Source organism: Dermacentor albipictus, chromosome 2 (genome assembly GCF_038994185.2).
Source record: "Dermacentor albipictus isolate Rhodes 1998 colony chromosome 2, USDA_Dalb.pri_finalv2, whole genome shotgun sequence".
Lineage (NCBI taxonomy): Eukaryota > Metazoa > Arthropoda > Arachnida > Ixodida > Ixodidae > Dermacentor > Dermacentor albipictus.
The window spans coordinates 161,869,330-161,894,710 of record NC_091822.1 but is presented as its reverse complement, the minus strand read 5'-3'; the positions used below and the strand labels follow the sequence as shown (position 1 = coordinate 161,894,710).

Sequence of the window (25,381 nt, the reverse complement as noted above, 5' to 3'; positions counted from 1 at the left end):
CACACTTTCACACTGACCGATTTCAGCATAGTCATCATCGAGCAAACAACATTTTCCGACCTTCGTTTAAAGGCTACTGTTTGTAGCCTTTTCGACTCATTGTTGAAACTTCTACAAAAAACCCTTATCCAAGGGCAGTGCCGTAACCTGAGAAGAAACCGCCTTTAAACAAGCGAAAAGTGCCTCCGAAACACGGGAAACGACTTTCTATATCTCTGAGTAGTGCATATATATTGACGCGAGGTACTTGAACTATCTACTATCACCTTGAAATGGCGTCTCTCTGTCTGTTGTCCTTTTTGCAGGCGCTCATTGGCGTCGTGGTCAAGGCTGTCATTGTGGTCACGTCCATACTCTCTGTTAATACGTTCGGTGGCTACCTGATTTCCTTGGAGCCGTTGGACAGGAACGCAACCATCTACAGCAACGACACCTATCTCGCCTTTGGTGCATGATTACCAACTCCTCTCGCCAGAGGCCAGATTAGTTCATCCCGCCATTTCGTTTTTATTGTGCGGCAGGCTTCAGAGAAGAACTTCACTGCTGAAATCTTGAAACTGATGCGTCAAGCGGGATCGGCTACATATGCCATCAAATGAGTGATATATATGCTTGCATTTTTGTTGTTGTTTTCTGGGGTTAAAAGGGCCGTGCTAGGAAAACCGAACACGGATCGACAATTACGCTTCGACGTTACTACGGTTGACGCGGTGATGTAGGGATATGTTATATTTGTCTTTATTTACTCTCAAGCGTTCAAGTTATAATGGAGGGGGCGTTGCGAACTGGAATGTCACGTCAAGTAGACGTGATATCCTGCAGAGAGTGGATGACGTCATGGGACGGAGTGCTTTGTTTTGCAACGTAGCATGCTCCCGCATACTCCTGTTCGCTACACACGGCAAGTTCTAATGCGCGGTTTTATGCTCTTTGGTAACTGGTGATGATCATGTGCTATGTCTTTAAGTACTGAAGAAAATCCTTTCACTAAATAAAATGACTATGAGTCTCTTGCGTCGCTGATTTCAAGCACTGGATTACAGAGACCAAAGCAGATAAAAGCATTTGTGTCGTTGAGGACGTATAGAAAGGCACGTAGTTCAGGACACAACTTACTGCAAGCTAATCAGGTTTCTGCCATATGCTTTCGTTGATTTCGGCGTTTCTGAAGGCTGATTTTTGTACACTTTACTACGGTCCATACTATAGCCTTTTATCTATAAAGTACAGAACTCAATCAGCCACTTCTAAACGCATGTTTCGTTAGAAGAGAGCGCACTCATTAGTGATTGCCGTCGAAGTGAGCTGCTTTGCAAGCATTCTCCACCATGTTTGCGCAGAACCCCACATATAAGCATTAAACACTTTGGTAGACGAAGCAGCAATAAAGTAAAACTTTGCACGGACACTGCCGAAAATGCTTTTAAACATATGCAGAAGCACAACGTCTCGTACGACGGAGCCGAACAGAATGTAGGATACTTTTCGAATAACGAGCTGCCGTTCTCACAACCAACACGAAACGATCAATGTTCAAATTCCACAGTATTTTGACTCGCATCCCATTCAGTCTCCAAAATAACTCGCATAAACTGAGTACAGGGACCAACTGTTAACCTACAACGAAATCACCAAGCACTATTACTTAGGGCGCAGGGCATTCCCGTTGCCACATCATAAATTAAATAGGCCGCAGGCGGTTACATTAAGGCTTCTGCAGACACGGACGTACCCTAACCCTGTCATCATGAATAAAATTAATCCGGACTGCGGGGTTTCAGTCTATTGTAGTAAGTGTGGGGGTTTGCTCGATTTACAACACATGCTGCGGCGCTGCTTGGCGTTGGCCGGTGATGGTTCTCGAGGTGAACAGTGGTGGCAGCGAATGCTGCACAGTGAAGTGCTGGCGGACCAACTCAGGGCTGTCCAGAGGGCCCGTGTGATAGCAGAGGGGCTCGGCCTCTCTGTACCGACGTGGGAGTGGCCCGCATCAGTCCCAGACTGATCCCTCAGGACCTAAATAAAGTTCTTCATACCATACCGTACAGATTGGCTTTATCTAAGGTCCGTATGCCACGTGAGCAGAAGACACGGCTAAGTGTTCCCGTGGTTGCTCTTGCATTACCGAATTCCTTCTCGTTGCGGCATTCTGGCTCGTCATACCAGGCCCCCGCGCACTCTAAACTTCCAGCGATCACCACAGAGCGCGATGAATCAACCGCGCCGCGTTCCAGCATGATGCGCGTAAATGGAGCTACTGTAATTTGGTCGTACATTTTAATTCTTAGCTTTTCCTATAGGAGCGCTCAACGCGGCTAAATAACCTCGCGCTCCCGGGAAGACTACAAATGAAGCTGTGCAGGGTGATATGGGCTGGAAAAGTTTTGAAGTGAGGTAAGCTCACAGTAATATTGATTATGAAGAACGACTGAGGGATATGGCGGCAAAAAAATGGGCTGGGAGAGTGTTGAGCTATTTTTACATGAACAAAAGAACTAGGAAGCTTACCAGCCAGTATGCGGCCTGTAGGAGGAGCAACACAGCAACAAAGAACGTCAAGCGGAAAATCAGAGAGGCTGAAATAATCTCATGGGCGGCGGTAATGGAAAAGAAACCTACCATGTGTGCGTGTGCGCGTGCGTGTGCGCGCGTGTGTGCGCGTGTGTGTGCACGTGTGTGTGCGCGCGTGTGTGTGCGTGTGTGTGCGCGTGCGTGTGTGTGTGCGCGTGCGTGTGCGGGGCACACGGTGTTCGGTCATGCGACCTGTGACGCCGAAGCAACACACCATGGATTTTATAACTGTATCTTGCACCCTGTTTTTTTTGTGTGTGTCTCGTTTTACAGTAACATTATTTACGCGCGGCATTATTGCTCGTGAATTTAAGCTTGTGTAATTCTTGCACGACCGAATAGTTCAAGGGCATATCGCTATCATCAGTATACATCGACCGCATCGCAAGACGTAGATCTTGATGGAACAGAATAGGAGGTCATTGGGGAGGACTAGTTGTTGGGCTAGTTGGTGTTTGCTTAACAACACAATCTAGCGCGAAGGTACAATCATAACGACGACACATAGGCACACGTCAAAGGCGCAGTAGCGCCTGTGAGGTGTGTCTGCGGGTATTTCTTGTGATTGTGCCATCGTGCTAGAATGTGTCGTTAGTCATTAGGGAACCGTAGTCGTGGCTGGCGAAGGCCTCCTTTTTATTTCTGGATACATAGGTCACTCTGTCTATTGGTACTTGTCATTTACATACGAGCGTGCAATAATTGACACGCTCTTCTCCATTCACACACTACAGGGCAAGTAGCTCCGCACCACGCACAATTGCGACCAATTGAACTGATTACGTTGAAATTAATTTACGACAAAAAACCCACCACAGTAAATCCGTAGAGCCGCCAAATATGGCCTCATCGCTTGTCTCATTGTATAGGAGCAGGCATCGCTGATGAAGCCTCGGCTGATGGCTGTTGAGCGGCTCTTGACTCTTGTAGGGCTGTTGAATTCGTTTCCTCTGTGGGCCACGAGGTTGAAAGGGCGGGGTGGGATCCAAGAGGACCCATTGCCTTCCCTGTGCCGCCGCTTGGTGATGAGTGAAAGATGCCCGTCACCAGAACTTTTTGCAGAGATGAAAGTGCCGCACGGGCGTCTGTCAGGTCGTTCGACCCATTCAGTTGCCGAATGGTATAGAAAAAAGTGCCTCGCCAGGGTCACAGGAGAATTTTGAAGTCAACACATCGAGGAAACCGGAACGGAGGCGGAATTGTGTGCACCAGACTGTGGACATCGTGGTGACCTGCAAAGCTTCGTGTGTTTCGAGAGATATGAATGCCCTCTTGTGGGGTGCTGCGGCCTTCCACAACGCGAAGAAGGGCGAAAATTCTTTTTCCAGCTACAGCAGCCTGAAATGACATGTTACTGTAAAAAAAAAAGCAATAGCATTTAGCTAGAAAGTCTGTGGAGGTATATAATGATAGCTATCATCACCTGGAGAGCTGAGCGGTATCCTGTTTGGGTCCCGGCTTACAATGTGAAATGTGGTACTTCTGATGCTGTGTATAGTGAACCATTTGAATACCGTCTCCATGCATTGGATTCTTGGCAGACTGTCTTCGAATCCTGGAATCGCAAATCTTCTGCCATATTGCTGAAGTTACTGCAGCGCAGCTGTAACCTAGAAAGATTAAAAAGAATTGAAAAGTTATGACGTAATAGTTCTGCGGAAACCCGCAAGGTGGAGAGAATTAATTAAGGGAAACTCAGACATCCACCCATTCGTGGCAAACGCTACAAAGGAAACCCATACGGCTTCTACGAAAGAAAAATTAAAATAGATTCCGAAAGAAAAACAGATTCCGAGGTATGCAGACACGCCACACCCCTTGAAATCTATTTGAAGCGGTCAATCAAGTGTTATAAATTTTGTTTGTAATGTTGCTTCTAAGAAACGAATCTGAAAGCCTTGCCGATGATGCGTGTACTTTAGTTAGCAATATCTAAGGAGAAACTCTTTTCATCACGTGATGCTTCTACAAATTAATATTCAATGGTTTTCATGCTCCCACCCTCTAGCTGTTAAATTTTTCAGTTCACTAATACAAATGTACACGCAGCCTGAAACTCAGGCGTGTAGATCTTGGTTTATTTCTAAAGTCATGCGATCAGCGCTGCGCGTATATTCAGAAAGGCAGTATTGACAAGAGCATTAATTCCTTAATTATATACTTGCGCTCGTACAACATATCGTACATGTGGGCTCTATATAAATGAACTACTGCTGTAGTCTGAATATGTTTTATATAATACAAACTGAGTATCAGTGCACGTTTACTTATATATTTACAGATCTCCCAGACATACGTTGTACTGAGACGTGAACTCCAAGCAAGTACACCGGACAACTTACCGCACGACTGGACTTATTTGACCACTTCCGAATATGGCAAACATCTTGCAGTTAGATGCGTGGTTGTCGGCTACACGTCGGAGAACTTGAAAACCTGCTTCTTCAATGGACCTCATGACTTGGAGTGCTAGTCGGTGCAACTGATCCCCTTTTATAGACTGCGTGAAGTAATATATCCGACCGGGAGGCTGAAAAATATAAAGGCGCAGGATATTTCGTTAAATCACTATTGCAAGCCAAATGTTCAGGTAGTTCTTTCCGAAACTTATATTGTTGAAAGAAGTTGAAATGTTATGTCGTATATCATGGCGACCTTTCCATCGCAATAGAAGCCTTTGGAACTGTGCTAGTAAAAGTAACGACCGTCTTACGTGTAGTGCGTCGACAGCCCGACAAACACAAAAGCGAGAAAGTGTGCGGCCAGTTCACTTTCAATTCCGAGTTCCGTCTCCAGACCTCCCATTTCAATTAGTCCGCGAATCCTGTCTGCCGCTCTTTCGTGTGACGCAGCCTGCTTTAGGGACATTTCATCCACGACTAAGGAACCCGCATCTTCATAAAAAAGGAAATCGTATTTCATTGCATCAGATAATTCGTCCAATAGGAACGTGATTGCGCGCAGCGCAATTACAGAAAGAAAGAAAGAAAGAAAGAAAGAAAGAAAGAAAGAAAGAAAGAAAGAAAGAAAGAAAGAAAGAAAGAAAGAAAGAAAGAAGTCCGGGCGGGCTAAACAACATATCAGATGGACAGAGATTAGGCCCCCACTATGTTTAGTGCGATGAGTGGAAATAAGCGCGTTGTCGCAAACTGAAGTTATGCAACGTACAGTCATGCGGAATTGAAACGTGACCATCAGAAAGTACCTCATTAGCCGTTATCCATGTACGACACCGAGGTGGTTCACACAGTTTCAGTGCACGGGTGCCAGAATTAACGCCCTTATCGCCCAGCCACGTCTCGATTACGCGTATACGTTTCACTTTGAGATAATCTGGCTTAGCTAGCTCGGACTTTCTTTCCCTTCCTGTTCGCGTTTCGTTCTGGGGTGATAACAACGGCTTATGGTCAGCCAAGCACTCACGTTAGGCACTTTTCTTCGTTAATTATTTTCTTGCATGACGTGATAAATTATATTCCCATCTCAAAGCGACATACTCGTTCGGACAGGCGTGCTCTTTCCTGGCGCAATCTTTGTTTCATTAGTCAAGAAACAACTTCGCCGTTGTAACGCCTTACGTAGCGCTTGAGTGTCGTATGGCTTGAAGGAGGGAGGCATCCTGACCGCCACAACATTTCACTGCCGCATGGTGACTTTGCATGCCACAGTATACTGCCTGTCGGATCGTGGGTTCTGTCCAGTGGTGTTGTTTTTTTTCATTCAGGCATTTGCAGCTGTTACTGTAAAAATATAGCTTTCTGATCGTTCTCGTCCAGCTTTTCCCGAAAATAAATGAAGTACTAGTCAAAAGCATGTAAAACGTACAAGGACAAATAAAGTCATTTACTGTAAAACCTCATTTCGCGCCCCCGTCTGTTTCCGAATCGGGGACCTGGGACATGTTCACGGCTACTAAACCTTCGCACTTATAAAGCAAGCGAAACTTCAGGTTTGTGCCATACGGCACAGTGGAGCGCGAGAATTCCTTGTCGTTTCTTTTTAACCATTTCTGCTTCTCCGAAACAGTCCACTCTGTTCAGACTTGTACGCGTGACTTAAATTCGATAACACATGCTCCTCATGCGTAAGTTCTCATTGGACTAATGCTTCGGGGTGCCTGCAGCTAGTAGATCTAGCCAATATAACGTTTAGTTTCCGACATAGCGTCCTTATTTCTTGCCCAAATTTTCGCCTGCCCTTAAATTTCGCGGCATTTTTTTCAATCGCGAAGTTTGCGTAAATAAATAGCGTGTGATCTTAAGGATTTTACAGTATACACGACCCAAGAGGTAGATGCATACCTGTAGCGTGATCGCGCCAGTAGCTTCGACGAGGGCGCTGACCTTGGAAAATTCTTTTTTTCAGCTGCGCAAGCTGTGACGTCAAATTATCATTTTTTTCTTTCCAATTCCTGACATTTCCTGCGCAACGTATTAGTAGCACTTGCTAGTGAACGCATCTTCTTGCGTGTTGCCTTCGTTTGACATGTCATCGAGCGTCTCATGCATTGTCTTTTGGGGATTGTGTTCCATGTGTGCTGGTGAAGCATTGTTTTCCACATCGGCATCGTGCGGCGAGGAAGGTGAATTAAGCTGATCTGGTAGAGTATATGGATGCAGGAAATCTTGGGACGTTTCTGATACAGACGCCGCTGATGCTGTACCTCGTCTGGTGCATGATGGTGGTGCGCTATGGGCTTTCTCCTGCGAATAATAACAACAACAAAATTTGATTTATATGCATCTGTTCGACCCAAATGAAGAAATGAGTAATGCAAGCGATAATAAATGTGATCTTTGTAAAAGTAATAATTATCACTGACCTTTTGTCTTCGTGGATTGCCGTCTGCACGGTTTGCACCTGCGCCCGCTTTAGCGCCCAGCGCTTTTCCCGCAAGGCTGAAGCATGATGAGAAGGAGAAGGGGGAAAAACGGATGGCTCTGCTCCAGGTTTTAAGATTTTCCTCTTCAAGCCTGGTTTGCAGTCGTCAGGCGTAAAGTGTACGGCTGCACACCTTTGAACGGTCACACGGTTCCCAGACTTGACTGCCTGAACCTGGAAAAAGTCGGTGAATATAGTTTGCGGCTTTGTAACATATGGTCATAAGCACTCTTTTTTTTTATTATTTTGCGCGCAGTAACAAAAAACCAATACCTCAGTCGCACATGTTCGCAGAGTCACCAAATGTGAGTTGCTTCTCCGATTTATAAAGCTCGCTTTTCCGCGTTGATTTAGAAGAGGAAACTGCCACCACGTTAAAGGGCGAAATAATATTTATTTTAGTACTTGCCCGCTTAATAAGCGACTTGCATATATGTCTTCAATTACACGTATCTTCTCCGCGGCCTTCATGTAGCCGCGGTGCCGTTCGGGAAATCCACTTTAGCAATGTAGAAAGTCTTCCGTGTAGCGACATAAGTTTGCGTCCCGCAAAGCAGTAGCGTTTTAAAGAATTGGGTCACCTGTTGCAAGCCTTCAATTCCTTTCCATATGAAGCATTACGGAAAAAAAGAAACAGGAAAGAACTCACCTATCCTTCCGACGGCCTCGGTCCATCTTTTGCGCACGTCCATGGCAGGAAACTCGTGAAAACTGATGCCAGATCCTTTGCTTTGTTCTGACATACATAATGGCGTACATCAGTATACCTCAATGTGATCGTTACGTTATCTCATCTGTAATTAACTCAAGAAAGCTGCGTGCAGTTAGGTCCGAAACTACGTGCCTTCTGCGGCGTCTGCAGATTCTCGCAGTCTGCGCGTTGTCTGCATGACATATCGTTTGCGTCATTCTTTTAATTTCCTCGTTCATATTAAATATATGAAGTTCGTTATTATTTTATTTGATTATTACACCATTGCACCACATTTTATTCTATGAATCTTCTTGTAATCAGATTGTTTTCCTTTCTACGACGGCAACGAAAGGAAAATGTTACCGTCTGCCGGCTGTACTCGTTGTTTTCCTTTCTTGCTCCGCTCTTTCTGCACTATGTCGTCATTGAACTTTCCTTTCGTAAACTTTGTTTTATTTGTAATGTCTTGAATTGGTGCATTTACAAACAACGTAAACGCTTTGAGTCTACCGAAATAGCGGCGCGAGCGCTGGAACAGATTGCAGAAGCAGACGACAGCGACCAGGTTACAACTAGCGCTACTCTGCTCGTACGTTCTGCCCCTAGCGGCAAAAGGAGTGAACTAGACTAGGCGTGCTGGAGCAGGGAGATCTGTGCAGGTCGGGAGTGTAGGTCGTGGCCGCAATCAACCATTCGTCTGTTCGGTGCTCCTGTTCCAGGACCCTGCTACTCCTGTCTGTAGGCTCGCCGCTTCATCAAGGAGAGCATTTCAAGGTAAGCGCTGCAACTCTGGGGCGTTTGTGTAGGTGTTGGGTGGTTTGAGCTTGGTTCTTGGCAATAATTAGGCGTCGTCCCGTCGATAGGTATCCGCTGCCGTCATTCGGGCCGGTGGACGCGCGTTGTTGCTACTTCATCGCGTCGAGAGCGTCTCGCGAGTGTCCTCACCTATACTCCGTCTCGGAAAATAAGGTGCAACGCTGTGAAGGCTAGAGTTACGTTTTGCAGTGGCTATGTCCGCACTTAGAAATTGATGTTCTTGCTTGACTCGTGCTGTGCTCTGGTGTCATAAGTAACACTCGCTACTGTTATCTGCAGCGATCGCATGATGGAGCCACGACCTCCATGTCTGTGCGTTTGTATGAATTCAGTAGGCCAATGAGGTGTGACCACGCCACTTGTGTGATAGCCAATGGCATGACGCAACATGTCCTTAAAATGCTATACAAGTCGAATAAACGCCACGTTGGCCAGGCTCTCTCACCCGGAACAGGCGCCTCCGCCAACTTCACTGCGTCGTCCTCTCGAACGCGAGGCCCCTCCGTCGACCGGCTTTGGGTGCGACGGTACAGAATGGCGACGAGGATTTGAACCACCTGCTGTCTCAAATGCCGTAAGTGACAATGTTACTTATCTACTTCGCTCCTATACACTTTCCTCGCATGCCTTCGGAGCGTCTGCGAATGCTTCAGCTGGCGTCGGCCTAGACCTTCTTTCTTCTACGGCCACCTTCGGCGACGCCATATTGCCTTCTTCCTCCGGCTTCCCTAGGCCTATTTCTGCTTGCGACAATACATAATGGCTACGACGATTTATAAGAACCTGCCGTGTCTCAATTGCGTGACAACGTTGCTTATCTACGTCACATCTCTCCTATTTCCTCGCGTGCTTTGGGAGTTTGTCCGGATGCTTCAGCTAGCGTCGGCCTAGGCCTTTTTTCGTCTACGGCAATCTTCGGCGACGCCATATTGCCTTCTTCTTTCGGATTCCCTAGCCGTAGACTTCTGCTTGCAACGCTACAGAATGGCGTATTTTTAAGCCTTCCTCTGGTTCTCGACTTACGTGGCTCTCCTGATTCCTTGGTACAGATGGAAGAAAAATTTACAGGTACACATTAAATCGGCGGGCGGGAGCGGATGGGAGGACGATCGTCGGCTCTCATCAGCGTTTTGGGCAGGGAAGGCCAACGGAAATACGTCGCGACAAAACAGGCTGAGGCACAGCCGACAAGTACCGCTGCAACGGGATGACGAAATGCGGCCCAGACGCCCAGTACGGCGACTACGGAGGCAACGGCCACGACGAGCAAGTACGAGGAGCTGCTGAAACTCTTGCATCGGTTATTCTCGGCAAACTCCTGACGCAGAGACATCCGTTCACAAGCCGAAGCAACTGCCGTGTGAGCGTTTCGTGGAACACGTCACGGCCCTCAAGGAGAAATGGCTCGTCTCCAAATACGATCCTACGTACGACGACCAGATCCGAGATCAAATAATGGAATCGCCAACCACATATCGCCCAAGTTTTTGGCTCGCATCGAACATCTGACCTTGGATTAAGCCGAAGAAACGGCCGAGAATTGGAGGCGACGCGGAACGCCGACCAAGCGCTCGGCGACGCCGAGAGCGTCAACCGTTCGGAGCGGCGCAAGATGGCGGTTCGGCAGCGCGGCGTTCAGGTAAACATGGCCATGGCCTCCCGCCCGACAGGATGGAGCGTGCGTTCTCGAACGCCTGCGCGACGCGTGAGCTGGACGGCGTTCGAACCAGGTTGAATCGGCCGAATGAAAATCGCTCGTTTTCTACGCATCAGATGGGTCCAGGTTACCATTGTGGCGGCTTGTGGCAGGCACTTGGCGTCTTCAGAAATTGTCCGGCCCGGAACAAAACTTGCAGCCGTATCAAGGGACACCTGGCTACCGTTTGACGGATTAAGAAACAAAGCGCATCTCCAGTTCAAAATGTTACTCCAGTGCAAACGGAAAGCGTCGGAACGGCATCGGTTCTCTCCGTGATTTAATACTTCACTTCCAAGCACGAGGGACTTTTGCGTTTCCCTTTAGCGTCGCACCCTAGCGTCCTCCCAGACGCGATCGTAACTGTGTGGAACTGTTCTTGGTATAGGCTGAGTGTTGCACGAAAAACGTTTTAATCCTCAGCAAGAAACTGTCATATACGGTTATTTCATGCGTTGTATTACATCAATTTGTGTTTCATTGCGTTTCTTTTTTGTTCGTTTGTTTGTTTTTGGCGCGCAGAGAGGCACGGACGCAAAGCGCGTAGTGATACGTTCTCGTCACCGAACTTATTGCGTAGCTAGCAGAGCGTTGCCCCTGATGTCTGAAACGGAGTGTAGAGAGTGTGTATCTTACACCGTGGTGCAGGCATCAGCCCTGCCCGATGCTACTGCGGTAGCGGTCGAAAAAGCGCCGACAGAAGGTATGGAACGACTAGCTAATATCGAGCCTGTCGGAGGGACTAGCTCAAGTGTTTACATCCCAAATGATTAAGCTTTTCAGTACTGTGACGAATTACAACGCTAGCTCGCCGATTCCTGTCTCATCCCATTACGGTGATGGGCAGACACGACGCTGAGCTGCTGATAGATCCTTTCCCCGTTATTGTAGAAAGCTCAGAAAATTCATGGCCATCATCTCCACCTCGGTAATTCCTCGCTGGCGTTACATACCGTATTTAGTCGAATGTAACGCGACCACAATTGTAACGGGAGGGTTGACTTTCCATTCAAGCGAAATAAAGAAAGTAAAATAAAACGGCGAATGTAATGCGACATGAAAGCAAGAAAAAAAAAACATCTGACACAGTGCTTGTTAATTTATAGTTAGTAAGCCAGTGTTTACAAGTTTATACGGTCGATAAATCTACTATTATATAGCTGTGCATCCTAATTTGCTATCGCAATTGTTGCTTCGCCTTTTGGGCAAAACTGCGACTTTTTCGTACATGATGTCGCGGTGCGTCACAGAGAGCACGTCCTGATGGAAATTGACACCAACCAAGAAAAGTGAGCGCAACCTCTTTGTCCTAAACCTAGTAGTAGTATAAGACTTTTATTCAGCCAAAAATTACAGGCCGAGCATATCGACCGCCTGGGCGGCCAGTCGACGCTGTTCTTCTTCACCTTCAGCGCCAAGCCAGTCGAGCCAGGTGGTGATGGAAAGCGAAGGGGGAGGGTAGGAACTTGATTGCTGAGCAGTCGGACAGTAGAATAGGCAATGGGATAGGTCTGCATAAGTAGACGGGCAGTTGGGACAGGAGGGGTCGGAGCGATAGCGATAGAGAAAGAGGCGGGAAGGGGTGACCAGTGCATTCATTTGGATGTGCCGCAGAAGGCGAGCCTCCGGCACAGTGAGTGATGGATGAGGGGGAGGGTAGAGGCGCTTGTCGAGACGGAGCTGGAGGTAAACTTCCTTGATAGTGCGGCGCAGGGAGAGTCCCCCAGAATCCTGCGAGGGCCCCGACCAGGGGATCAACGGTGCCCGGTTAAAAACATCACGGGCGAGCTGATGGGCCAGCTCATTGCCGTCAATCCCCGAATGCCCAGGGACCCAGCGGAGGAAAACGGTGGAAGGTTGCAGTGCGGAGACCGCTCGTTCGACCTCTTGTTGGAGTGAATGGGGTAGGGTGCGGTTCTGTATGTGGCGAATGGCGGCTTGGGAGTCGGTGTATATCGTGTACTCTGGGAGCGAGGGCAGGGAGGGAAATGATTGTAGGGCATGTACAGTGGCAAGGACCTCGAGAGAGAGTGCATCCGGAGGGTGTAGGTACGGCCCACTCGTGCGAGTTTCAGGTGCTGGGAGGTGGGGATGGTAGATAGCGTAGCCACAGGAACCTCGAGGGGCTATGAAAGAGGCATCCGTGTAGGCTACTCCCTGGGTAGTAAAGAGGGGGGAATGATGCTGCGCGGCCGCGTGACGACGGCCGGCATGCAGGACAGGGGACATATTAGACGGGAGGGGGAACCTATGCAGTTCGCCGGGAAAGCGGCAACGTTTCGGGCCCCTGTTCCGCAAACCATTAGACATAACGAAGCACAACAGCATCGTAGTCGCTGGGGACTCCGATCCACCGCATACGTCATGGTGTTACCGCAGAGATACCTTTAAGGGGCAGAGCCTGTGGGCAGAGGGGGAGGCGCAAACTAAGGGGCCTCCATACTATTATTGCTGTGATGAAGGAGCTTAATGGCAATCAAACACTGCCTTAGCCCTGCTTCCGCTCCTTCTTCAATGCCTCGCACTGCGAAAGGTACGGCGGAGCGGCGCGTGCCTACAACGTACCGGCCTTCTCAATCACTGTGGCGCGCAGTTCAAATTTAATTGCGGATGTTAACGCCGACGCCACTATTCCCTATTTTGGCTGGCGCCTGCGACGCGCCAAACGTGAGCCAAAGTCCCGAGCGAGCCGCACTGGGCGGTGCCAGCGGATTCGTCAGGGCATCCCGCGGCGGCTGCGGTATCGGCGCTACGCAGCCGACCGCGGCGACATGCAAATTGCAACGGTAGTGCGCGTTGCGCAGCGTCTGCTTTGTGCACGACAAGGCTTGAATGCGTGCTCGGGCTAATAAGCTCCAATACGTGGCGCGGACCAGCTTTGCCCGAGCTTGACCGACGTACACTAGCCGCATTCAACCAGCGCAATTTTTGAAGAGGCGAACGCGTCTAACCAGGAGCGGCTAAAATAGTGAACTAAGTTTCGCTTGGTTCGAGGCTAGTTGAGTGTTCAAAACTATGGTTCAAAAGCTGGCGAAATTAGTTTCCTTCCTCCGTGGCGAGAACTGACGGTGACGTCACCGATAAGCAGTGTGGCTAGACTTTAATTTCTATGCAGGCGGCCACGTCCGAGTGTGAGCAGACGATAGTCGGCTTCTTCCGGAAGTACGTAACTTTGTCAAAAAATATGCACATGAACAGTAGGGAAAAGCGCCTCGCAGTGCACTGCTTTTCACTTCATTGCAGCACAGGGGTTTGCAAACTGTTTGGTTCACCTCCCTGCCTTTCTGCTTCTTGCATTCTCTCTCCCTTTGTATAAAACGCATTAACTTGTGGGAGAGAAAACGTTCTCCTCTTTTAGAATTCAATTATTTGTCAAGCAATTATTTTGCAGTTCCAGTAACTAGAGCACAAATGCGAAAACGAAAGCGATTCTCTTCTGTTCTCCGCGCTCACAGAGTACGGCACCAGAGGGCTGCGCGTTCTGTGGCTGCGCGCGCTGCGCGTCCGTTAGGAGTGGCAGACGGAGCGACGGAGCTTTACACGTGTAGTCAGCCGGAATTTTTTATGTCGTGTTGTAAAAGTTGTTAGTCTGCCGTAAATACCTCTTGATTTGTACTCAAGAGTGGAGCAAGACCCCAAGGAAGAGAGGTTGACGCTTCGGGAGCGAAGAACAAAAACGATGGATGGTTACGCTGCTTGGGTCTCGGCACGTTCGAGTTGGCAAAGTTCCGAATTTGTCGCCGTGTGGTGTACGCTTGTGCGCTCGTCATTTGCTGTCATCGCGCGGGGATATTTGCGCTGATTGTCTTTCACTTCGTGTACAAAACTCTACAGGCTGCGGCATCGAAGAAGTTGTCCTGTGTATGGGTGCACGTATGCGCATGGACACGGGATAGCCTGCTTGCTCTCAACGGGTGTTCAACAGTCGGCAGAGTTCTGACTGGTGTGGTTTAAACATGTAGCGAATGGTATCATCATAGATCCTATTTTATGAATAATTCAGCTGTCTTACTGAAGTGGAGAGGGGATATGCATAGAAGTCGGATTGTATTGATACTCAGCAAAAACCAGGTAATTTATCATTACTGATTAATCCTTTTCTTTTACTGAAAGGGGAAGTGCTGTTGTTCAGCTGGAGTTGAGCAGAGGTCAGCTGCCTGCAATGGGTCCATCCCTCTCAAGTTATCGCAGTATTGTAGCTCTCAAAATGAGTGGATTTTTTTTTCTCTTCGTTATTTGCTACCTGAATCATGACCGTCTTCTGTCTTAGCTGTGTAGGTGATCACTGTTAGTGACGTTGGAGTGCTGGTGGACAAGCACTCCTTTATTATTGCAACGCATATGACAGAGTGCAGCTGTGGCAGTATGCGAAGGTATTAATCAGTTAGCCAAATTAGCTTCTTTGTGAGTTAATATGTTAATATATTGATGTCATTGGATTGTGGTCTAGCAGGCAAAAATGCTAAACAAAGAGAAGTAATCTTAATTTGCACTTGGCAAGATGTGCAAGCAATTCAGGCTGTTATACATGAAAGCGGACATTTGTAGATGTCTTCTACAATGCTGTAGTCCTGAATAGCTTGAGAGTTAAGTGATACCACTATAATTTCTCTGTAAAGCATGCAGTACGGCTTCTTAGCATTGGGGGAGGCTGGCATCAACAAACAGTCTACTTGCTGTGAAGTTCAAATGAGGTGTTACTATAGGGTGACCGTATTTATGCCTTAGTTCTAATCTTGTATGAGGCAGACATAGTTTAACCACTTGGTTAAACAATAGTGATGTAATATCTATGTATACAAGTGTTACCCATTTATTTCTGCCATTTGGACAATGGCAGAAATGCATGGTTAATACTTGTACACATAGACATCACTACTCTTTAACCAAGTGGTGCCCCTGCATGCTGAATTTACGGGGCTGTTATTAATGTCAACCTTTGTTGTAACATTAAGGCACCTTTATATTATTACAGATTACCACCATTGTGTGTCATCATAGTGTGATATTTGCACTAAATGTATTTGACTTTGCTATAAAACGCTGCACAGTGGGGCATCGTGAAATTTTTTTTCAATAGTTTCTGGCCTCGGAATGCACTTCATGTTATACTCTTGTTTGCAACGAGTATACTGCAGCTTTCTCTTATATTTTGTGGCACTTAGTTACTGCGGTGAGCTAAGCCACTGGGCAGCGATTACTGGAATCGCTACTGTGTGTGGATTCCAGTAATTGCTGCCCAGTGGTTTAGCTCGCCGCAGTTTGAAGTGCCACAAAACATAAGAGAAAACTGCAATATACTCTTGTTGCAAACAAGAATATAACATAAAATTGTCTTCAAACACACACAAGGAATACGTAATTACTTTTTTTAGCGCAAAACAAGGGACACAAGAAAGATGACAAGACAAAGCACTACTCCCAACTGACATCACTTTATTGCATCACTCCTTTATAGACAGCAAAATCTAGAAGACCATGCACTGTGAGCAGCACCATGTGCAGGACCCACCAACATCCGATCGCAAGAGCGCACTCATGCGACAGAATCCAAAAAACCATATTGAGCACTGTACAACGTTAAAGAAGGCACACTAATGCACTGTGATCTCAATGACTGTATGAAGAAAGCTTCCGATAACTCTCGGGCGGTGGTATCACTGCTCTTTTTCTAAATCTTAGTATCACTGTACATGGCTTTGCACTTCCATATTTTACAATGTTGAGCCAAATGGGAATCTGTGCCTGTTGGTACGGGTCACTTATGTTCGCCATGATTCGTGATACGATTTTGAAAAAGAGCCGTGATACCACTGCCTGAGATTTATTGGAAGCTTTATTTTTGGATTTCGCTGCAAGAGTGCCCTCTTGTGATCAGATGTTAATGGTTCCTGCACATGGTGCTCACTGTGCACATTCTTCTAGGTTCTGCTATCCATAAAGGAGTGACACATAAAGTGATGTCAGTTGGGAGTAGCGCCTTGTGCTGTCATCTTTCTTGTGTCTGCTGTTTTGCGGTCAACAAAGTATTTATGGATTTGCACCAACGAGCCCGCCAATGCATTGTGTTGAACACAAGGAAATCCGACTTTGCCTTGTTTGACTGTGTTGCGGGCACTTCTAAAGTACTGTCTGTCCTTGGTGGCATGGAAGTGCCGTCCACTTCTATGCGTTGCTTTCTGTTTCATTGTGGCATCACATCACACTAGAATCTTAATGTGCGTGTACTTTTTCTAAGAGACCCATATTCCTATCCTTGTGCTATATTTGCTGTCGCATTATTTATGTGCAAATGACCAGTGTTCTAAGTTCCATTTTATCGCAAACTACTGGTACTCAAACAGTTCCGTATATCAGAAAACCAAAGTCGAACTGCTGAAGCAGCAGGCTTAGTGAAGTGTCAAGTAGTCAGATTTTATTGGTCATGCAGAGGCACTCAGCGTACCTCTTTATTACTTGCTGAACAATTAAGCTATGTGAAAACTGAATATTTATGTAGCTTCAACCACATGCTATTGGCCATTGCTCATGCCCTCGGCAAATGTGGAAGATTATCACTGCATTTCTTTCTCTAACTCATGTTCCTTAATACAGTGGGATTACTGCATGTGTAAGTAGGAAACGGATCACATAGGCAATCAAAAGCCAACAATGTGTAAACTTGAAACATTGATTGTACAGTTTGATGACTCAGAATAAATACAAATACGTACCGTGAACGATCGACAATTACCTTTGCAGTAAGCGTACTGTACGCTCATACGGTGTCACATAAATTAAAATTTTAGTGTAGCTTTCCAGTGTATGCTTCTATTGTTGCATTCTCTCTGAGGGATGGTAACGTTCCACATGTCTAGCAACTAGACTGTCTATATACAGTAGTAAAAATGTGTGAGCTGTATTTTTTAATGATTTGATAGAATGTGTAGAAAAATAAAGCCATACAATCAACGCACAGTGATGTGACTTTCTCTGCACATGTTGCAGGTTCAAAAAAGTATGGTAGAAGCTGTTGCCAAGGTTCCGACCAGAAAAGAAAGCCAGTATAAAAGGGTCCACACAACTGATCTCTACTACAGGGGATGGACAGCACATTGAGTGCTCTTGACTGAGGCCAACCTTGTCCCGGAAGTTGGTGCTTCACAACTTTGCAGTGGCACTTCGTCTGCAGGGTGTGTGGTATTTCTTCCCCTAACTGGCCTGCCATATGTGCCATTAACTACCCAAGCAGTGTTTCGAGGTGTCCACAATTTTTCCATTGCAGTGTCCACAGTGTCTCTAACATAAGTGGCGTGCATGGAAACACTGGTAAATGAGAAAAAACTTGATGTAAGAAAACACTATCGTTTAGGGTTCAGATTGTCATAAAAATGTTTGGCAGACATGTAGAGACCTCCTAAAATGTGAAAAGCCACAAAGAAAATTTTTTACAGCAGCAATATTATCCGATCGCACACACTAGTTAGTCCACCATACGCCCTACTTCCAGGACAAGCGACTGCATGACACTGAATTTCCACTGGCTTCACCTGCATCCGGTGCAGTGTACTGCATCCAGCAAAACATATTGGAAATAGTGGTGCACAGTGTTCTCTGTCCCTTTTCTCGACGCCTACTGAACACATGGTAAACTGTTTCCAAAGCAGAAAGACAGAGGGAAAGGGCTCTGAACACATTGCATTTTAATGTGGCTGGCTGTGGGTAACGCAAGTACTGTGGCATAGATTTGCGCCAGGCAACCTGGGAGCCCAAAAAGACTACTGGTTACTTGCAAATGGCCAACATATTGTTGGCATGTTGAAGTTCTTTTTTATCTCATGGCTTATTTAGCCATTGGAGACAGCTTTCACAACTCGAGAAGCCTTGGAAGCATGAAACACTTCACAAAACCAGCGCCAATATATCGTGTGTCGGCGTCACATAATTTCATGGCTGCATGTGTGAACCCTCTGGTTGTAAGAGTGTTCATGATGTTTTCCATGCATTATCCACTTTATCTACAGGTCAACCCTATCTTGAGACTTAAGCTGATGTTGTGTTTAGAGAAATTATGGCCGAGAGCCAGTTTTTGAGAATGCAGACAGAGCTCGACAGTTGAAACGCTAGAACAAGTTGTTGAGGATTTCAGATCAAGAATCTTCATAGGCCAGTTCATTTAGTGGTGTTAATATTCTGCTCAAAGTTGTTGATTGTTACGTTCATATGGTGCCCAAGCATTGCGGTAACGACTTCACTTGGAGTACATAGCAAGGGTGTACTCGACGTAAGCTGGTGGCTTTTTTCTGCATTTTCAAAAACTGGTTTCTTGTTCAGTTGAGGTCTGAGTAGTGAACACAACTTGACTTTTGCTTGATTTTCAAAATTACACGCCCTTGATGCAAAACAATTTTACTTCAAAACTGCTTGTACCTTACTGAAAGAGTAACTTGAAGCAGCCATAGCCACCAATAACACACAAGAGATGATCATGAAAATTTTAATATTGTTTTTTGATCTACAGGCTGTCCTAACTATCGTGCACCAAGATTTAGAAAAAATGGCCAGTCTTAGCTTGGTTAAGCCAAGAATGCGTTGCATATTGCGCGGTCTTTTTTTTTTTATGCAAAGCATTAGCCGCACAACCACGCTCTTCCTTGCTGCGCCGCGCGCGGCCGCGTAGCTACCATATGACGTCATAACAGCTGCAAAGCGGACGCTTAAGCTTCGCCTTCAAGAGTGGAACGCGACAGCGTTCCTGTCGACCCCCCAAGGGGAGCAAGACAATGGGCTACGGCGCAGCGACTACGCGCCCCGCATCGGACACGGTGAGCGTCGAGCAACGCAGTGTTCGGCGCGGCAACGAAATGTGCGCCTGAGCAAGCGACGCACGCCTGAGCCTTAGAAACAGCTCATTTCTAAAGCAGCACCGTGTTCACCAGAGGCGCTTTTGTACCGCTTTGAAGCATCGAACTCGTGGCTCAGTGGTAACGTCTCCGTCTCACGCTCCGGAGACCTTGGTTCGATTCCCATCCAGCCCATCTTTTTTGAGGGCGAGGTATCACGTGCCAGCGCAGCGCCCCTAGCGGGAGGAGCGGGAGTCAGGTAGTCAGGTGGTAACTGCGGCCGCGCGAGTTGGGGCCCAGCTTTTCCTCCGGCTGTTGTGACGTCACGTCACGTGGTTGCGCTCAAGGTCAATGGTGGCAGCCCGGCCGCGCCCAAGGGCTGAACTGAGCGATTGCAATATGCTACGCATAATATGTAAATCTGGTGTAACTAGATAGAACGAAGGTAATGTTGTTTGCCATCGCTTGGAGATACTCGGATTATTTTTTGCATTCTGCCTACTTGCATAATAATGCTTAATTAGTTGATAAGCATCTCAATTAAATGAAAAGTGTCAATGAAAAGTTGTACAGCAACATGAAAGCCTCCCGATATACTTTTCTGTTACTTATTGTGTGCTACATAAAAGTGTTTTTCCAAGGACTAAGCCTGCGAATAGACGTAAAGTGTCTTGAGTGGCCAGTCACGGGGCAATTTTGTGGTGCAAAGCCACGAATACAACTTGAATGAGTTCTTTTAGTAAAAAGACTTAGGCATGAAAATTATCCTTCTTTATGCAGCCTGTGGAGACAAGGTTTGTTAGAACAGCCATGGCCTTGAAGTAAGATACCGAGGCCACAGGCAGTTCCTCCAGTGACCATGAAAAGGCCCCCTGGGCCACAAGTCTAATTTGGCACCCCCCCACCTTTCTCCTGCAGCTTTTCTGTCTACTTAGCTAACCACGTGGGCCAAAGATCGTAAAGGGAAAAAGAATCAACAGCTTCAAACATAGAACTTGCTCAAGCTCAGCATTTTTGTATATGATATGGTCTTCATACGGACACCTCTTTCCCGCAGAGATTTAGCAGTAAAAAAAAGCAGCTTATGAAGGCTTGAATATTGGCCAGGATGATGTGGCATAGATAGAATGATTGTGAATGTTTCTGGTGAAGGTAGTGGTAGTAGAGTGAATAATCAAAGCATTTATTTATATATAGATTAAAAGACATTTCGTTCCAGTGCCAGAATTTTAAATCATACCAAATACTTCTTGTGCTTGACAGTCTATGCACATCGAGTGACAGTGCTTCTTGATGCTTGCATCTTGCTGACATCATTCTTATGCTGCATAATTCACCTGTTTAAATTCCCTGTTTCTCCTGTTCAAGGAACTCTACATTCATCTTAAGAAACCTTGTAGACGAGTTCCAGGAACTTGGTGATGAGATTAGAGGGCAGCGTACACCCCAGGCTTATACCTGTGTCACACGGGCACATTTGGAAGGCCTTCCATTCAATGGCCTTTGAAACGCCACAACTCTATCAACTCAAAGGAGTTGTCACGCTGCTACACGGCACTTTTGAAAGGCCGTTGAGTGGTTCAGGCGTTCCTCGCAAAATTGTGTGGCGCTGCGGATCTTTATTTTCGTTTTCATGTCACGAAAAGTTAAACAACATTAAAACCATTTAAAAGCACTATAATTGCTTTTATATTTGTTTATACATTAAAAAAAAATTGTTTATTCATTGCAATACATATATGTTTAGTTTTTAAGTTGTTGAGTAGCGAAACTGCGGCAACGTCTGCGCCACTCGATGCGGCTGCCGTTCTGGTGTGTGTTAGCACATCTCAAGTGGCAAAAACAGTTTATTGAATAATGAATAACAATCATATATAGTATTTTAAGAGCATTTGGTTTGATTTGTTCTTTCTAACCGTGAGTACGAGCACAATGTGAACGAGAAGGCACGTTCGCACCGTTTTTGCTTCCGTTGCTCAAAGGCCATCGAGATTTTGATAGAGTTGTAAGGTGCTCCGTTGACTCGATAGACCCTTGACTCGGCGGCCTTCGAAACGGCCCATGTGGCAGCTCGAACTTGACCTTTGAGTCAACTGACTATCGGTTGGAAGGCCTTCCAAACACCCGTGTGACACGGGTATTAGATATGCATTCAGGAGCCTCATATCTTGCAAATGTTAGAAATACTCCTGCTAAGCAAGTTCTTGGTGTCATACCAGGTTATTTGCGAATACGAATTTGCCTTAATTGGGAAAGCAGTCAATCTAAAACATGTCAAGCGATATCGCTGACAATGCACACATTGCAACTGAACTAAATACAGATAAATATAGCACCAAATACAAGAATCATTGGCATGATGCCATTCTTTCAGTGGAATAAAATCTGGAATCCTTTATAATCCAGACTACTAAATACCTCACGAGGATTGCGATGTGAAATATACATGTACTTATTCCTCATTTTTTTTTTTTTACTTTAAGACCCGATAACACTTAAACAGCAGTGAAAGAGCTGAGATCACAGTACTTTATACTTTATATTGCTCCAGAAATCAGTTTCTCTGCTGATCGCAGCATCCGACACTAACAGTTTTTGACAGCAAATGTGAAACGGAAGGCACCTAAGACTTAAGGTAGTGCTATTGACTTTGATATCTTGGGAACGAAGCCAATAATGTACATATTATGGCCTGGGAACGAAGCCAATAATGTACGTATTATGGCCCTACATGTCGTTACCTTTAAACAACAAAAAAGTTAAGGGGTTTGCGTTTTGCAAAACTGCATGGAGGTTTTTACTGTGTGCAACTATACAGGTGCACTAATTTACACAGATCACACTCTTTACCTCTTCACAGCCCAGGTGTCATATGAGATAAATCCATTAGAGAGCTTAACTTGCCCTAAATGTATTACAGCTGTGTACTGGTGAACTGGCAGCAGCTTGCAGTGCTTGTGGAAAAACAATCGTAACTGCCATATTGTAACAGCTAGTGTATGTAACTGCTAGTACACAGGCATTGGCAACAGCAATGGTTAGGGTACACTTGTTTGTTCTACTCTGGGGTATGCATCCTCCACCAGAAAAATTTTTTTTTCGCCTTCCTCTTCTACCACATTGGAATGTGAAATGGGCTGTAATTGTAGGGTATAAACTTCATAAGCATTTATCCTTGTCTGTGCCACAGGTCATTGTTGCTATGGCTGTAAAAAGCAGGGTGCCTGTTTACAGCACCCGTAGGGAAGTTTCTTTGAATCTTTAACGAACAGTAAAGGTAATGAATTATCGAGTAATATTTAGTAATTTTCAACAAATTTAGCACTCTGCTTTCCACTGTGGTGTTTTTCAAACTCTAATTGAAAGAGTGCACTTGTGCGCATAACACGTCATCGGCAACATTCTGCTGCACAGAATGTCATTAGCTTTCGTATGCATTGGTCACTATCTCACAAATGGCTGCTCCTTTGTTAGTTGGAATGTAGCATTAATGTAAAGCACATTTGGTATTCTAAAGAATTGTGCCCTCTTATCCCCTAATTCTCCTCATTTGATGCCTTGTGTTATAATAGCATGGTTGACACCATGAGAGTCGGTGTGGGGTATAATTGTGTCTGTGGTGGGGTGGGAGTGTGAGCAACTTTGAGCAACTTTTCCAGATGACTTGAATCAGTATTGTGGAATGCTGTTTTTTTTTTTCCCTCACTGTTAGCAAGTTTCACTTTGGTTGTGGCAACAAGTATAATGTAGTTCGCTAGCGCTCCTGCCAACATATATAATGTGCAGGCATCTGTGTTGAAAAAAAGACCAGCTAATGAATGTTTGCCAGGAGCTAAGGTCCATTTAGACAATTAAATTTTGAGCTTACACATGTGGAAATAACTGGTGAATGAAAGCCCACCCAGGTGAACTGCCCATAATATTTTCTTTCATTATAATAATGCTGAAGCTTTGAACAGCATTTGAACTGACTTGTTTAAAAAATGACCCATTTCCTTGTTCAAGTAAGACAAAGGCTCCACAGGAAGATGGAAACTTGAAACTTGAAGCCGTCAACAGCAGCATGAACATAAACAGCGCTCGATGTTTTGCAATCTTGCACCTGGTTATCATATTGTCCATCCCATTTTTTTTCACAGGCTGTGCTTTACTCTTTTATGGTCATACCCAGTTTAATTTTAATGTCCCTATTCTTTAATATTTGGTCAGTATATCTTTTTTTTTCATTGTCTTGCAACAAAATATGTATTCATAATGTGCCTTCATTTACCATTTACAGTGATCTTAACCAGATGCATCTTGATTCAAAATTTATTTTCCTTAATTCTTCGTTCCTTTTTCCAAATGTGCGAGCTGTTTATCTTAATACCTATTTTGACTTCTGGGAAAATTAGGTCTACTGGATTAATGACTGCTTACATGTGTACAACGTTTTCTGTTTTGGTCACTCCTACTCTTAGGAAGAACTGACAGCAGTGCTCATACCTGCTCCATCCCAGTCGCCACTGCTAAGCACACCCTTGCTGCCTTTATTTTAACACTTTGGCTTCACTTGACCTATTATATGCACCAGCTTCTTCTCCTGCAATGAGGCTAGGGGTGAGTGAGGTATGCACAATCCAAAACAACACAGCCAGCGAAAACATTTGCTACCCTGATGACAAGCACCTATCTCTAAATGTCGGCTACAGCAATATCCCTTGTTCCAACAATGTTGGTCTACTTACATGTTTTTCTAACGCAGAAGTTACTTCTTTGTTGTGTTCTGCGATTATACTTTTCTGCTGCTTTCTTGAGGATGGGAATTTATGCGTACTATATGTTTCTCCTAACAGCAGCAGTTCATTCTTGCAAGGTGTTTGGGGTCAAGAACAAATTTCACCAGGAAAAAGTGCAAGACAAGTGATTGAAGAAAATAAAGTTGCTTCTGTGATCCAAGAACTTGAGGACCGAAATGCTGCACCTTTTTGTACATATGCTATGCAATGCATTCGTATCGCAATGGTGACCTGCTGCTTCGGCTGTGAGCTGCCTTCATGACATTTGAATTAAAGGAGATGTATTATCGTAAACAAAAGTACCCTGGAAGTGCATCGACCAAATTGCATTGCTGTTCAAGACCGCTGAAAACAGTGGGTCACGTATGCACATTCCGAACGCAGATGTTAGCACTGCTGATCCCAGCAAACACTGCACCAATAAAATTCGATTCTTGCGCGTCCTGGGCAATTTTGTCCTCGACGGCACATTCTCCAAACAATGGATGTGCTCTGCAAGACTTAACTACAGGAAGCACCTGTACTTTAACGGATATAGTACTGGTTATATAACAGATTCAGCATACAGTGTGTTCCATTTTCTGAATACGAGAAGCACCGTACTTTAACAGTTATAGTACAGATTCAGAATACAGAGTCTTCAGTTTTCTAGATACAGAAGCACTCTTGTATTAGTCTCTTTTTTACAGTTGTCCGTTCTATGGAAATGACCGTTCCTTATTTGTAAACTAAGGCAAATTTTTCTTGCAGCGTAGCTACTAAGGTCACAATCGACACCATCCATACTCAAAACGATGAACAAGGAGTAAGTGAATGCTTTCTGTTAATTAAAATACACTTTCTTGGTTTTTCTCGCAATCTGTTGGTGTGTATGTCAACTCTACCAATTTTACGTAAAGTTTGCGAATTCGGAGGCACCGAAGTGGGCCCTGAACCACTTACATGCTTGTAGAAGTGGAGAAAGGCATTTGAAGTTGAAATATGCTATTTAATTAATTTATATAAATTTCTGCGCCGCGCACGTACGGCCGCAAAACTTTGGCTGAGATGTTCACAGAAACATAGGCTATCCGCGGACTGCGTTTTCACCGAGCCCGAGGGGCGACTCGGGAACCCCTTACGT

At 45.6% G+C, this 25,381-nt stretch overlaps 2 protein-coding genes and 1 long non-coding RNA gene across 14 annotated transcripts in view; 2 read left to right on the top strand and 1 right to left on the bottom strand.

Annotated features, from left to right (window-relative positions):
• Positions 1-939, top strand: part of LOC139056210 (pneumococcal serine-rich repeat protein-like) — a 70,642-nt gene extending 69,703 nt beyond the window's left edge. For 2 of the 5 annotated variants that reach the window (XM_070534242.1, XM_070534238.1), the window contains one exon: positions 306-936. In XM_070534242.1, coding sequence (XP_070390343.1) covers positions 306-455 — 150 coding nt within the window. In that variant the 3' untranslated portion in view covers positions 456-936. Of the gene's footprint in view, positions 1-305 lie in introns of all 5 variants that reach the window. The other 3 variants (XM_070534241.1, XM_070534240.1, XM_070534239.1) reach the window with 3 other exon arrangements.
• Positions 940-7,055: 6,116 nt separating this feature from the next.
• Positions 7,056-8,214, bottom strand: LOC139055589 (uncharacterized). Its single transcript, XR_011511874.1, has 3 exons — positions 8,102-8,214; positions 7,394-7,626; positions 7,056-7,274 (listed from the first exon to the last, which is right to left on the bottom strand). It is a non-coding gene; the product is annotated as an uncharacterized lncRNA (long non-coding RNA).
• A 64-nt stretch (positions 8,215-8,278) lies between these two features.
• LOC139056208 (uncharacterized) overlaps positions 8,279-25,381 on the top strand; it is a 58,867-nt gene continuing 41,764 nt past the window's right edge. For 5 of the 8 annotated variants that reach the window (XM_070534237.1, XM_070534235.1, XM_070534234.1 and 2 more), the window contains exons 1-2: positions 8,279-9,536; positions 17,646-17,830. The gene's annotated coding sequence lies outside the window, so the exon portion shown is untranslated. Of the gene's footprint in view, positions 9,537-14,185; positions 14,730-17,645; positions 17,831-25,008; positions 25,064-25,381 lie in introns of those variants that run through there. The other 3 variants (XM_070534233.1, XR_011512217.1, XR_011512216.1) reach the window with 3 other exon arrangements.